Source organism: Carcharhinus amblyrhynchos, chromosome 3 (genome assembly GCF_965287045.1).
Source record: "Carcharhinus amblyrhynchos chromosome 3, sCarAmb.v2.hapA, whole genome shotgun sequence".
In the NCBI taxonomy this organism is placed as follows: domain Eukaryota; kingdom Metazoa; phylum Chordata; class Chondrichthyes; order Carcharhiniformes; family Carcharhinidae; genus Carcharhinus; species Carcharhinus amblyrhynchos.
The window spans coordinates 57,291,202-57,306,425 of record NC_137326.1 but is presented as its reverse complement, the minus strand read 5'-3'; the positions used below and the strand labels follow the sequence as shown (position 1 = coordinate 57,306,425).

General features: G+C 42.7%; 2 protein-coding genes across 3 annotated transcripts in view; both read left to right on the top strand.

The window, feature by feature from the left end:
• amt (aminomethyltransferase) overlaps positions 1–2,029 on the top strand; it is a 36,190-nt gene extending 34,161 nt beyond the window's left edge. The window contains exon 9 of one of the 2 annotated variants that reach the window (XM_080184292.1): positions 462–2,029. In XM_080184292.1, the coding sequence (XP_080040418.1) occupies positions 462–514 (53 nt within the window). In that variant the 3' untranslated portion in view covers positions 515–2,029. Of the gene's footprint in view, positions 1–10 lie in introns of both variants that reach the window. The other variant, XM_080184284.1, reaches the window with a different exon arrangement.
• A 4,865-nt stretch (positions 2,030–6,894) lies between these two features.
• bap1 (BRCA1 associated deubiquitinase 1) overlaps positions 6,895–15,224 on the top strand; it is a 65,995-nt gene continuing 57,665 nt past the window's right edge. Inside the window, exon 1 of the mRNA XM_080184273.1 lies at positions 6,895–6,985. Coding sequence (XP_080040399.1) covers positions 6,949–6,985 — 37 coding nt within the window. The 5' untranslated portion in view covers positions 6,895–6,948. The remainder of the gene's footprint in view (positions 6,986–15,224) is intronic.

Here is a 15,224-nt window from a genome sequence, read left to right as displayed (position 1 = left end):
TGACTCTCAGGGGAGGTGACGAGTGGTTGTCCCTCCCCCTGTCTGAAACAGAATATTGCCATGGGATATGTGGAAACGGAGTATAGCAAGCCAGGCACACCAATAAAGGTGGAGGTTCGCAAGAAGATTGTGGATGCCATCGTCTCCAAGATGCCTTTTGTACCATCTAAATACTATATTGTGAAGTGACTGTCTCCTTTTCTGATTTAGAGAAATTCATGCTTTGCAGAAGATGACCCGAGTTAATTACATATTTTTATATTTTTAATGATTTTTTTGTATCTGTGTTTTGTTTACAAAGGTTAGTTGTTGCTTTGTTCTAATCTACAGTGTTGTGTGAAGGTATAGTGAGTATTTTCAGAGGGATGTTAGAAATCCCATTTGATAAAGAACACAGTGAGATCATTGTTTTTATTTGGTCCTCACTTTGTCCATCTGATCAGAACTGCTTTCCCCTGCAGAATTCACAACTGATCCTGAGAACAAGACTAATAACTGCACTGTTATTAACTAGCGCATCAACGTTCTTCCCAGCTGTGATGGCGGAGATGTGCCAGGTGAAAAAGAAACCAACCAAAGTTCTGTTGAGCACCTCAGCTGCAAAATCCCATGTTTCTGACTGCAGATTAGATTTTAGTTTCCAAGATAAAGGCAGATCCGGTCTGAACGGATCATGTCTTGACTGGGATTCTTTGTTCGGACTTTTACTTTTAGGAAATAGTTTTTGTTTTTGTTATTGCACCAACTTTCTTGCCCAGCTCGCTTGCTGGCTCTGACCTCTTGCTGCCATGCTGCACCTTGCCGTGACAATGAAAATTCAAAGGGTGTTCAGTGGGAGGCAGCATTGCAGTGCCATCAAGTTCTTTGCAGTGGGGAATGGCAGAAAGCTGGCAGCAGTACAGCCCTTTGTCAGTTGTTATCTCCCTTTAACCACCCCCCTGCCCCCCCAACCCCTCTCTGCTATATCCCAGCTCAGGGTGCATAGGGCTCTGCTGTAAACAACTGACTCAGCACAAACCAGGAGTCTCATGAGGCTCAGTGGGGTCGCGGTGCTTTTACAATAGAGTTTGACTGTGAATGTGAGATGATTTTTAGTCAGGATGTAATAAACGGCAGTCTCATCACAATGAGAAGTCACTGTCACCAGCTCTGTTTATTGGAGACAGACAATTGCCTCGCTTCAGTCAAGCTTCTGAAGACTAATCTTTGTGGATTAACCTTAGATACTGCAGCTGTAAATGCATATGGAGTGTTTACGAATGTAACTAATTATAATTGTATTATTAATGAGGATGTGGATTAGACACTAAGCCAATACCAATATAGAGCTGACAATACTACTGAATGAATCTGCAGTAACTGAATGATGAGCCAAATATGAATTGGTGTGACTATTGATATGTGATGGTGATAGTCACTTTGGTACCTGCAACCAGTGTAATGAATAGTGCCTTATGTTTACAAACAATAAATGGGGTTTACTTGATCTCTTAAGAAGAATCAATGCCTTTTTGAGTAAATGTTGATTATTTTTTGTATATCTTTATTAAATATATCTGTGGAATAACAAAAACAGCAAACAGCATTGAAAGAAGAAGGATTGAGTTGGATTTGTGTGTGGTTACCCTGACCTGGTCAATTCTGCATTATTGCTGGAAACCAACCTCACCTCCAACACTGTCCAAATCTTCCCAGAATCTGCAGACTCCCGGTACGTGCAGAACCTCCAGACTCCCTGCACCACTCGACCTTCTTCCCTCTCGACCCTCTGAGTTCCTTCTCTCCAGACTTCCCACTCCCCTCAGTTTCCTTCCCTCTTAGACTCTTCGCTCCCCTCAGTCTCCTTCCCGCTGAGACTATTTGCTCCCCTAAACTCCCTTCTCTCCAGTCTCCTCACTCCCCTTGGCCTCCTTCCCTCCAGTCTCCTTGTTCCCTCTTCTCTCCAGACTTCTCGCTGCCCTCAGTTTCCTTCCCTCCAGACTCCTTGGTCCCCGTGGCCTTGTTCCTCCGGAGGCTTTTAAAAACCCCATCCCCAGCTGGAGTACTGTGTGCAGTTTTGGGCGCCGCACCTGCGCAAGGATATTTTGGCCTTGGAGGGAGTGCAGAGGAGGTTTACTAGGCTGATACCGGAGTTGAGGGGGTTGAGCTATGAGGAGAGGCTGAATAAACTAGGCTTGTACTCGTTAGAGTTTAGAAGAATGAGGGGAGATCTCATTGAGACGTATAAGATGATGAATGGGATGGATAGGATAGAGGTGGAAAGACTCTTCCCGCTCAAAAAAGACAGTAGGACTAGGGGGCACAGCCTCAAGATAAAGGGGGGGCAGTTCAGAACGGAGTTGAGGAGGAACTTCTTCACTCAAAGGGTGGTGAATCTCTGGAATTCTCTGCCCGTTGAAGTGGTGGAGGCTGCCTCGCTAAATATTTTTAAGAAGCGGGTTGATGGGTTTTTGATAAGAGAGGGGTTTAAGGGTTATGGGGAGAGGGCGGGAAAGTGGAACTGAGCCACGACAGATCAGCCATGATCTTATTGAATGGCGGGGCAGGCTCGAAGGGCCAGATGGCCTACTCCTGCTCCTATTTCTTATGTTCTTATGTTCATCCCTTGGGCACACGCTCCTGAATTGTTTGGTCTCCTCTTCCTGCACCTTCCAGTCAAGATTATATCCTGTTTTTTGGGCTCATGTTTTCCTCCTTTTCAAAATAAAAGTACTGTATAATACTGGGTGATTTTTGATAACCATCTTATTGGAATGGAGTCAGGCATCTGATATGTTTTAATAAAATATTAATTTATAATATTGCTGTATGTAGATTGTTTTGATTTATTAGCTTGATTTTGTGGGCAGAGCCTGGTGCACATGGGGAACATGAACAACTGGAGTGCATCTCACACACGCAGCAGCCAATGGTTAGTAGATGGGGGGGGTGAAGCATGTGGCTGAGAAAACAGCAGAAAGGGGCCTGAAAACTAAATTACCCAAGCTGGACTGATTGGAAATGGTGATTTGAGGTGATGGTGTTAGGAATGCATAGGAGGTATGGCATTGGATGAAGCAGTGGAATAGGGGATAAAAGGAATGGGATGGGGATATCTGGGAGGAACGTGCTGGTATCAGGTAGGATGGGAGGGATAGCCTGGACAGGCTGAATGGGATGTTGGAATTGTCTATATACATATTAATTGCAAAAACAAATATGAACATACAAATGGGGGGTAGGCCACTTGAGAGCCTGCCAGATCTTTGATCTGATTGTAATCTCAACTGCACAATCCCACTTACCTTCGATAACCTTTTATCTTCTTGCTTATCGAGTAGCTATAGCTCTGCTTTAAAAATACTCCAAGATTCTGCTTCCACCACTTTTGAAGAAAAGAGTTCGAGACCTGGCACTTAAGAGAAAAATTTCTCCTCAATTCTGCCATAAATGGGCGACCCCTTATTCTTAAACAATGACCCCCTAGTTCTAGATTTCCCCACAAGAGGAAACATCCTCTCCATATCCACCCTGTCAATACCCCTCACTGTCTTATATATTTCAATTAAGTTGTCTCTTGCTCTTCTATTGCAGCCCAACCTGACCAACCTTTCCTCATAAGGCAACCATACCAGTGCTAATATTAATCTAATAAACCCCTAAACTGCTTCCAACACATTTACATACTGCCTTAAATAAGGAGACCAATATTGTACACAGTACACTAGATGTGGTCCCACCAATGCCATCTACGAAGAGCCTCACTACTTTTGAATTCAATATCCTTTGCAATAAATAGTATTCTGTTAGTTTTGCTAATTACTTGCTGTACCTGCACACTAGCCTTTTGTGATTTATATACAACAATTATTAAACTCAAAGGTGGGTTACGATCTGGAATGCATGGCCTGAAGGGAATGGTGAAAGTAGGCTCAATGGTACCCTTCAAAAGGGAATTGGATAAAGACTTAATAAAGTGACATTTTGTAGTAGTATTGGGAAGTTGGAGGAAGAATGATACATACATGGAAGTTGAAGAAAATCAATTTTTAAGCAGGTCTGAGATCATGCTCCTGGAAGTTGGTTGAAGTTTGATGTTAAGTGTGATGCATATTTTTAAGTTTTATGTTTTTATATACTTAACTCAGAAAATAGATAAAACAAAGTGACAATGTTTAACAGATCATAATTTACTCAGAAGTTTCCCAATGGTTATTCAATCTCCTCCAAATCCAATTCATAAATCATTGTACTCAAACCTCCCATGCTTCCAAGGAAACTTTTTCTCAAACATCCCTGTTCAAATTTGGGTCCCTTACTCTTTATTCAATTTAACTTGCCATTCTCCTCCTCTAACTCATGTCTAGAACACTTCTAGCACTCCCACCGTTCCCATCAGATTCCTTCCATTCCACAGAGATCATGTTGGCACTCTTCCCCAAACTGCACTACATTACCAACTTATGTAGCTACCATCTTTGTGCGTAACTTTGTCCTTAATTTCTCTCCTTCCTACCTATTACTTCCCAAATGTGGTTGTTAAAACTGAACAGATCCCACTCTCTTGCAATGCTAATGGCCACTAGATTTACTGTAAACAGCAGTGGTAACTTGGTTTTGCCAGCTATGAAATAGATTTAATGTACTTCGGAAGATTTCTCCACATGACTTGCCCCATGTTCTATCCGCTAGTTGTTCAACACACCTATCTTTATGACACACTGCCTTCCTATGCCGATTGTGTGACGTTAATGTACCTTTAAGGAATTTTTTTTTCATCATGATTTCTGCAGCTTCAGTGTTTTCTTAGCTCACAGCCAAGCTGATCTCAGTGCTGCTAGGTTTTGTTCCAGATGTCTCTTTATTGTTCAAGTGGTTTGGATAGGAGTAGTTTGTTTTTACTTTGGGATTTTTTATAACTACATTGTTAGGAGGAAAAAAGACTGGTTGGCAGGTCAGGTGACAGAAATTCCTTCATTTTCAGTTCTGAGCTGCAGTTTAGTTTTTAGAAGGAACAGCCAGCTGATGATAAGTGCTTTCTTCTCCCTGTTCATTTTGGAAATTCTGTCAGTTATCTGAAAGCAAGGTCTGGCCTTCCTTCAGTAAAGATTCTGCGGTTAGTGGCTCGACCAGAGAGTCCCTCACTGGTGTTCTGAGAAGCTGCTTTGACTTCAGACTGCTCTGAGTGAAGATCCAGAGAACTGCAGACTTCAACCAAAGGACTCAGTTTCCACTATCTTGTGAGCATTAGTCTTTGCTGTATTGAACTTGTTTAAAGGGTTTTGTCAATGGAAGGTTTTAATTATGATTGGAACACATTAAGGATTATACATAGTGGTCATTTTGGTTTCTTGTTTGTAATTGATAAAAGTTTTTGCTAATTGTCAACAAAATGAAGGAGATTGTCATCGACTTTAGGAAGCGCGAAAGAGAACATGCCCCTGTCTATATCAATAGGAATAAAGTAGAAAGGGTCGAGAGCTTCAAGTTTTTAGGTGTCCAGATTACCAACAATCTGTCCTGGTCCCCCATGCTAACACAATAGTTAAGAAAGCCCACCAATACCTCTACTTTCCCAGAAGACTAAGGAAGTTTGGTATGTCAGCTACAACTCAACTTTTATGGATGCACCACAGGAAGCATTCTTTCTGGTTGTATCACAGCTTGGTATGGCTGCCCAAGATTGCAAGGACCGACAAAAGATCATGAATGTAGCCCAATCCATCATGCAAACCAGCCTCCCATCCATTGATTCAGTCTACACTTTCTGCTGCCTCGGCAAAGTAGCCAGCGTAATTAAGGACCCCACGCACTCCGGACTTCCTTCCACCTTGTTCCGTCAAAAAAAGATGCAAAGGTCTGAGGTCATGTACCAACCAACTCAAGAACATCTTCTTCCCTGCTACCATCAGAGTTTTGAATGGACCTACCTCACACTAAGTTGAGCCTTCTCTACAACTTAGCTATGACTGTAACATGACATTTTGCACTCTGTTTCCTTCTCTATGAACGTATGTTTTGTCTGTATAGCATGCAAGAAACAATACTTTTCACTGTATGCTAATACATGTGACAATCAAATCAAATTTTAAAAATCATTTAATGTTCGTTACATTTTTTGTTTGACAAAGACTCCCTAGTGGGTCATTTGAGTCATACTTGAAGTGAAACCTATCATGTTTTTCCTAGCCAAATTCAAGGTGCAAAACTTACAATTCAGGCAGGCTCCATTCAACACTTTGAAGTTTCTGACCTGAACCATAACAACTAGAAAGCAAAAGTCTCATTACCCAATTGGACGGCACGATTCAACATTTTTATATCAGGTAAAGGGAAATGTTCCAAGAAAATTACAAACAAAATCCAATCTTTTTAAATGTCCCAATGACTTTTCTCTGGGATCGCACACAGCAGTGGCCTGGAGATTGATCTTCAATTCTTGGAGGCTCCAGGACAATCTTGAAGGGTTGGCAACCTGCCAGGTAACAATGCAACTATTTGGCAGAGTATATGAACTTGTCTGGTGTATTAACTATTGGATTGAGGAAAAGTAGAATGGGAAGTTTGCAGAAAGGAGCTCAAAATTTATTTTTATATGACGGAAAACTTTTCTCATTTTCTGTTTTAATGCAGATTTCCAGAGTAGTTTTTTCTCTTTGTAACAGAGATGTTATCACTAAAGTACTGAGCTTGCATATCAATTTTTATTACTAAACGCGACACCCATCTAGTTGTTCGGTAATTTTAAACCAGAATGAAACAGGTTGCCCCTCCAGATTGATGGGAACTTGGCAACAGAGCCTAAGGAGAAACTATTGTAATAGGATTGCCCCGCACAAACTTGGCGGCAAGAGGGGCAGAAGCTCGGCTAGTGCGCAGGTGCGGGCGCGACATGATGACGTACTGCGGCCTGCTTCGACTGTGCTGTGGGGCCTGGGCTGTGGGAGTGATGGAGAGCCGGGTGAGAACATGAATAAAGGCTGGCTGGAGCTGGAGAGCGACCCGGGTGAGTGATTGTAGTGTGAGGCGGAGGGTGATGCTAGAAGCTGTAGGCTGAGGTTCTTTGGGCCGTGATATATCCACATAGTGCCTCAGGCTGTTGGAGCTGGAGCCTTGTAACTTAATGTGCTGTTTTAGTCAATGGAGCAGCCCGTCTCTGGCGCTGGGGTTGCCTTGGTGACTGAGCCATTAGTAAAGACTGCCACCTGACCAGGAGTATGAGGGAATGTTTGTATCAACCCAGGCTGCAGACCAGGAAAGCCCCATGTTTAGTGCTGCTCTGTACCAGAACTCTATCATTGACTTTAGTACCCAGAGCTGGGCTTCGTATTCCTGTTCGGTGACTGTCACTGAACTGTGTTTGTGCATTGGATTTGGCGGTGGCATCTAGCAGCCTATGTGCACTCATTGCCTAACTTTAACATGCAGAAAATAGACTATTTCCTGTGCAATGCAGGCTGTTTCCAGGGACGCACACCAAGCCAAACAACAGCTGCTGCCTGAAGATCATCAACTTGGTGAAAGACACTTTTTTTGTCTGCCCGAAACTTATTGATCTTCCAGTGGAAAGAATTGTCCATGGCCGAGTATTGCAGTCTGAATATTACAAGAGCCAGGGGCTCAGGGCAGTTATTGCAAAAGGGCAATGGGAAAGGCCATCGTCTAAGCAGGCCTTTCAGCCATACTGCAGTGAGAGTTTGGTAATATTCTAGAACTCCAATGTTTGCTTGTCGTTGAATGTATATAGTAAATGCAATTGCACTGAAGCACCTCAAAGTGCAATGTGCTCAATGGAAAAAAGTTAAATATTATTGCACTTTTTATAATGTCCAATTTGAAATGTTTTGAAATGAACTTTTGGAGGTGACATTGTCTCTAGCATGCAACTGAAGCACAGACTTCTGCTTCCATTAAGGAAAAGTTGATGAATATTTAAAGGAGTGCTTCCAGAGATAAAAGAAAAAGGGAATCAGGTGCCAGAAACAAAATATACTACAGATGCTGGAAATCTAAAATAAAAGCAGATTGCTGGAAATACTCACCAGATGTAGCAGCATCTGTGGAGAGAGAGAGCTAACATTTCAAGTTGGGTCAGAAAGTATATGGGTTTTTGTGACATTGAAAGGATGAGGGTTAAGAACAAAAGGAGAAAGTCAGGTTTAGGTAAGAGGGTGGGAAAGATTAAATGCCGCAGATGTCAGGGAACAAAAGGCAAAGGGAGTGGTAATGGTTGTAGTAAAGAATCAAAGCATTTGTCCAGAGTTTAAAAGTGGCAAAATAATGAACTGTTCTGTCGTGAAGCTAAAACATTTTGATTTGATTTATTGTTGTCACGTGTATTGTGAAGTGTATTGTCTCTTGCGTGCTATATGGACAAAGAAGAATAAGGTTTAGACTGGTACATTGCAAAATGAAAAACGGAATCAAAAAGGGGCACAGAGTTCATGATCTGAAATGATTGAGTCCAGAAGACTGCAAATTGCCTAGCTGGATGATATGCTGTTTGTCAAACTTGTATTGAGCTTTACTGGAACCCTGCATCAGTGATTATGGTAGACCAAATTGAGAAATGTACAAGTAAATCACCGTTTCACCTGGGAGGAGTGTTTGGGGCCAGGGATAGTGAGGAGACAGTGGGTAACAGGACAGATGTTATCCTTCCATAGAAAGGTGCCATAAGAAGAGAATGATGTGTTGGGGTGATTACAGTGGACCATAATCACAAAATCTCAAAAGTTACAGCACAGAAGGAGGCCATATGGCCCATCATGTTTATGCTGATTCCCTGCAGGAAAAATTCACTTAGTGCCACTCCCCTGCCTTTGTCCTATGACCGTTAATATTTTTCCTTTTCAGATATAACACAATTCCCTATGCCTCAATTGAATCAGTCTTGTCTATGCTCCCAGGCAGTGCATTCCTGATCCAAACCAGTCACTGTATGAAGAAGTTTCTCCTCAAGTCACCATTACTACTTTTGCCAATTACCTCAAGTCCATGTCCTCCCATTCTATAGCCTTCCACCAATGAAAGCAGTTTTTCCCTATGTATTTTGTCCAGACCCCACATGATTTTGAACACATCTATCATATCTCATCCCAACCTTCTCTTGTCCAGGGAAAACAGTCCCAATTTCTCCAATCTGTTTATGTAACAGTCATTTCTCAATCGTGGAACCATTCTCATTGATCTTTTCTGGACTCGCTCAAATGCCTTAACATCATTCCTGAAGTATGGTTCTCAGAATAGGTTGCGTGGAGGGTGTGGAAAGTCTGCAGAGGGATCTGGATAGGCTAAGCGACTGGGCGAGGACCTGGCAGATGGAGTATAATGTTAGCAAGTGTGAGGTTATCCACTTTGGCAGAAATAATAGTAAGAAGGATTATTATTTATAAGGCGAAAAGCTGCAGCATGCCATGGTGCAGAGGGACCTGGGGGTCCTTGTGCATGAGTCGCAAAAACCCAGTCTGCAGGTGCAGCAGGACATCAAGAAGGCGAATGGAATGTTGGTCTTTATAGCGAGGGGGGTTGGAATATAAAAGTAAGGAAGTCTTGCTGCAACTGTACAGGGTATTGGTGAGGCTACAGCTGGAGTACTGTGTGCAGTTTTGGTCGCCGCACTTGCGGAAGGATATATTGGCCTTGGAGGGAGTGCAGAGGAGATCCACTAGGCTGATACCAGAAATGAGGGGGTTGGACTATGAAGAGAGACTAAATAGACTGGGTCTGTACTTGTTGGAGTTTAGAAGGATGAGGGGGGATCTTATAGAGACGTATAAGATAATGAAGGGGATGGATAGGGTAGAGATAGAGAGATTCTTCCCACTTAGAAAGGATAGCAGGACTCAAGGGCACAGCCTCAAGATAAGGGGGGGTGGGGGCAGTTTAGATCGTAGTTGAGGAGGAACTTCTTTACTCAAAGGGTGGTGAATCTCTGGAATTCTCTGCCCGTTGAAGAGGTGGAGGCTACCTTGCTAAATATATTTAAGTCACAAGTAAATAGGTTTTTGATAGACAAGGGAATTAAGGGTTATGGGGAGAGAGCGGGAAAGTGGGACTGATCCACTTCAGATCAGCCATGATCTTATTGAATGGCGGGGCAGGCTCGAAGGGCTAGATGGCCTACTCCTGCTCCTATTTCTTATGTTCTTGTGTTCTTATGTTCTTATGAATCTTCCAGCTGAGGCAAACCAATGTTGCATACAAGTTTAACATTACTTGCTTTTGTTCTCCATTCCCAATTAATAAAGCTTAGAATGCCTTATGCTTTTTAACTGCTCTCAACCTACCTTGCCACCATTAACGATTTACGCTCATATAGACCTAGGTCCCTTTGATATTTTACCCTTTGTTTTAATATGTTTCTGTGTTTTTTCCACAAAGATAAATAATTTCAGGCTTTTGTGCATTACGTATCATCTAACAATGAACCACACTTTGTACAAGCTGTCGATGTGCTTTTGAAATTTAACACTAATTCCTTCATTGAACACAATGCTTCCAAATTTTGCATTCATAAATTTTGAACCTGTCCCCTGTACATCAAGGATCCAGGACATCATCAACAAGAGAAGGAATCATAACACTGACCACTTGAAGATGTCACTCACTGTTTCTGTTACTGGTTTGGAAAGTTTCATTCACCATTCCGGTTACTGGATTGGAAAGTGCCGCTCACCGTTCTGGTTACTGAATTGGAAAGTATCACTTGCTGTCTCGGTTACTAGTTTGGAAAGTGTCACTCACTGTCCTGGTTACTGTTTGGAAATTGTCACTCTCTATCCCGTTTACTGGATTGGAAAGTGTCACTCACTGTCCCGGTTACTGGTTTGGAAAGTGTTACTCACTGTCCGAATACTAGTTTGGAAAGTGTCACTCATTGTCCTGGTTACTGGATTGGAAAGTGTTGCTCACTGTCCCGGTTACTGGATTGGAAAGTGTCAGTCACCGTTCTGGTTATTGGTTTGGAAACTGTCCCCCTCTGTCCCAGTTATTGGTTTGGAAAATGTCACTCATTGCCCCGGTTACTGGTTTGAAAAGTGTCCCCCTGTGTCCTGGTTACTGGTTTTGGAAAGTGTCACTCACCGTTCTGGTTACTGGTTTGCAAAGTGTTACTCACCATCAGATTGCTAGTTTGGAAAGTGTCACTCACTGTACTGGTTATTAGTTTGGAAAGTGTCGCTCACTGTCCCGGTTACTGGTTTGGAAATTGTCACTCGCTGCCCGGGTTACTGGTTTGCAAATTGTCACTCGCTGTCCGGGTTACTGGTTTGCAAATTGTCACTCGCTGTCCGGGTTACTGGTTTGCAAATTGTCACTCGCTGTCCGGGTTACTGGTTTGCAAATTGTCACTCGCTGTCCGGGTTACTGGTTTGCAAATTGTCACTCGCTGTCCGGGTTACTGGTTTGCAAATTGTCACTCGCTGTCCTGGTTACTGGTTTGCAAATTGTCACTCGCTGTCCTGGTTACTGGTTTGCAAATTGTCACTCGCTGTCCTGGTTACTGGTTTGCAAATTGTCACTCGCTGTCCTGGTTACTGGTTTGCAAATTGTCACTCGCCGCCCCGGTTATTCACTTGGAAATTGTCACTCACCGCCCTGGTTACTGGCTTGGAAATTGTCACTCACTGTCCCGGTTACTGGTTTGGAAAGTGTCCCCTTCTGTCCCAGTTATTGGTTTGAAAAGTGTCACTCACTATCCTGCTTACTGGTGTGGAATGTGTCACTTACCTACCTGGTTACTGGTTTGGAAATTGTCAGTCGCTGTCCTGGATACTGGTTTGGAAAGTGTCACTCACTGTCCTGGTTGCTGGTTTGGCAATTGTCACTCTCTATCCCAGTTACTGTTTTGAAAAATGTCACTCACCGTCCCAGTTGCTGGTAACCAGCTGGCCCAGTAACTGCTTTAGAAGTGAAATCCTTGCTTGCTCCCTCCCAACTATAGCCTGTGTCATCATTTCCTTAAGTCTATGTGCTAAACAGCTCAATATCAGGTCTGATCATCAAACAACATAAAATCTTGCTCTCCGCTACCAAAACTGCATGTTTGATTCCACGGTCAGATATCTGTTCCAGCATTTAAACCTAAATTACCTTCGGGGATCGTGACAGTGAGCTGCTTTATGGCAGTGTCCATGATAAATATCCCAGCTTATCCTTTCCAATCTGTTTGTATCTTTTGGTAAGGCCCAGCCTATTTCTCCTTCAGCCTTTTCTTCACTTACTTCCATTGTCTTTCTCTCTCTGTCTCTCACAGCCTCCTTTCGGACCTTTCCTTTTCCATTTCATTTCATCTCATTTCCCATATCGTTACCACCAGCTATCTCAGAAACCATGGTCACAACCCCATTCTGGGTGGCTTCTTTTGTCCTGCAGTGTTGATAGTTTGTACTTATATTAGTAGTTGCAGCCTTGTTTAAGTTCGTTCTTTATTGGATTCCAGGCCAGTTGTATGCATGGTGCAAACCTCCCTGACACAACATGATGTTGAATTCAGATTAAAGTTAGAGGACTCAATATGATACTAGGTGCATGTAACCATTTGTCATGAGAGCGGAAGTAAGTTGCATTTTTTTAAAATATATTTTCATTAAGAATTTCTCCATTTTTACCAATAATGCAAACACCTTCAAAACAGGTACAGTACAGCTTGATTGTTTCTCCATATATAAATATAGAAGACAGGAGGAAACCAGTGCAGTTGTTCAGTATGTTCGGTAAACCCAGCCCTTTCACATATAGAAGAAATAGGGAGGATAAGTAACAGGATGGGGGAAAAGAGGATGATGCACACCCTTACTTTTAATATATTGGAGGCAGTGCTGCATAGCCTATGGAAAGTCTTGTAAGAGTAAATCAGACATTACAAAATCTGTGTATTTGAGATAGATGCCCCATACTTTGCAGAATGCATCCGATTTGGATCGGAGTATACGGTTTAGGAATTCCATTAGGATAGATTCCATAATAATTTTGTAACAATTCTGAACAGGAGTAGACTTATCACTAATCAGAAGCAAAGGATATTCTTCTGCATTGCAAATGTTATGAAGTTGTCAAACCTTTTCTCATTGGCATCAATTATCATTTTGTTTGGGAGCCCCAGAATCAAATAAAAAGAATCAAACTCTTAAGGCTGTAACAAATGTCTTCTCAAGCTTTTTAAGTATGCCCAGTGAGTAGGAATTTTTTCATAGGACCAGACACAATATGTATAGTAGTCACCTCTCACCAATTTGCATTCTTGGCACAGTGAGGACGTAATGGGATCTGTCCTGTGTCTTAAGTTTGGTATAATACGCTGACAGTAAAATATTTTATGTTAAATCTCCTTCATTCAATTACAGACGGAGATTCTATTGCAATTTTTCTAGATACTGCACAGGTCCCCTCATCAATATTCAGTGCAAGATCATTTGTGGAACTTGGATGTCACTGGCAGGGCCAGCATTTATTGCCCATTGCTAGTTGCCTTGAAGATGTGACTAGTGCGGTAGACAGAGGGGAACTGGTGGATGTGGTGTTTTTAGATTTCCAGAAGGCGTTCGATAAGGTGCCTCACAAAAGGTTGCTGCAGAAGGTTAGGATACCCAGAGTTGGGGGTAAAGTGTTAGCGTGGATTGAGGATTGGTTATCGAACAGGAAGCAGAGAGTTGGAATCAATGGGTGCTTTTCTGGTTGGCAGTTGGTGACTAGTGGAGTGCCGCAGGGATCGGTGCTGGGGCCTCAACTGTTTACCATTTACATAGACGATCTGGAGGAGGGGGCTGAGTGTAGGGTAACAAAATTTGCTGATGATACGAAGATGACTGGAAAAGCGAATTGTGTGGAGGGCGCAGAAAGTCTGCAGAGAGATCTGGATAGGCTGAGTGGGCGAGGACCTGGCAGATGGAGTATAACGTTAGCAAATGTGAGGTTATCCACTTTGGTAGAAATAATAGTAGGAGGGATTATTATTTAAAGGGTGAAAAGCTGCAGCATGCTACAGTGCAGAGGGACCTGGGGTCCTTGTGCACAAATCGCAAAAACTCAGTCTGCAAGTGCAGCAGGTGATCAAGAAGGTGAATGGAATGTTGGCCTTTATAGCAAGGGGGATAGTGTATAAAAGCCGGGAGGTCTTGCTGCAACTGTACAGGGCACTGGTGAGGCCGCAACTGGAGTAGTGTGTGCAGTTTTGGTCCCCTTATTTGCGAAAGGATATATTGGCCTTGGAGGGAGTGCACAGAATGGTCACCAGGCTGATACCGGAGATGAGGGGATTAGCTTATGAAGAGAGATTGAATAGACTGGGCCTGTACTCGTTAGAGTTTAGAAGGCTGAGGGGGGATCTTATAATGACTTACAAGATAATAAAGGGGCTAGATAGGGTAGAGGCAGAGAGATTCTTCCTGTTTAGGAAGGAAAACAGAACTAGAGGACATAGCCTCAAAATAAGGGGCGGGGGGCGCAGTTTAGAATGGAGTTGAGGAGTAACTTCTTCACTCAAAGAGTGGTGAATCTCTGGAATTCTCTGCCCATTGAAGTGGTGGAGGCTACCTCATTGAATATATTTAAGTCACGGGTAGATAGATTTCTGAAAGACAAGGGAATTAAGGGTTACGGGGAGAAAACAGGAAAGTAGAACTGATCCACTTCAGATCAGCCATGAACTTATTGAATGGCGGGGCAGGCTCGAAGGGCTAGATGGCCTACTCCTGCTCCTATATCTTATGTTCTTATTTCTTAGGGCAGTTGAGAGTCAACCACGTTGCTGTGGCTCTGGAGTCACATGTAGGCCAGACAGCAGATTTCCATCCCTAAAGGACATTAGTGAACCAGATAGGTTTTTCCAACAATCAACAATGGTTTCATGGTCATCAGTAGATACTTAATTCCAGACTTCTTTTATTGAATTCAAATTCCACTAACTTCTGTGGCAGGATTCGAACCCAGATCCCCAAAATATTAGCTGAGTTTCTGGATTAATAGTCTAGCAATAATACCACAATTGTCACAATACCACAATTGTCAGGCACAGTCTTGAAATTCTTAAGAAATAGCAGAGCTCGTAAAACTCAGACTGGCCGATTTCAATATCAAGCCAAATGAAGGTGAGGCCTCTCTTACCCATTCTCATATAAATTTACAGACTAGTTGTCACTGTTAGGGTTCTGGACCAGAACCCTATGTTACATTAGGATGCCAGACTAGACCTTAACATTTTTTCTATTTTGGCGTAAGTGTGAGTATAGGGTGTTCCAGGAGTA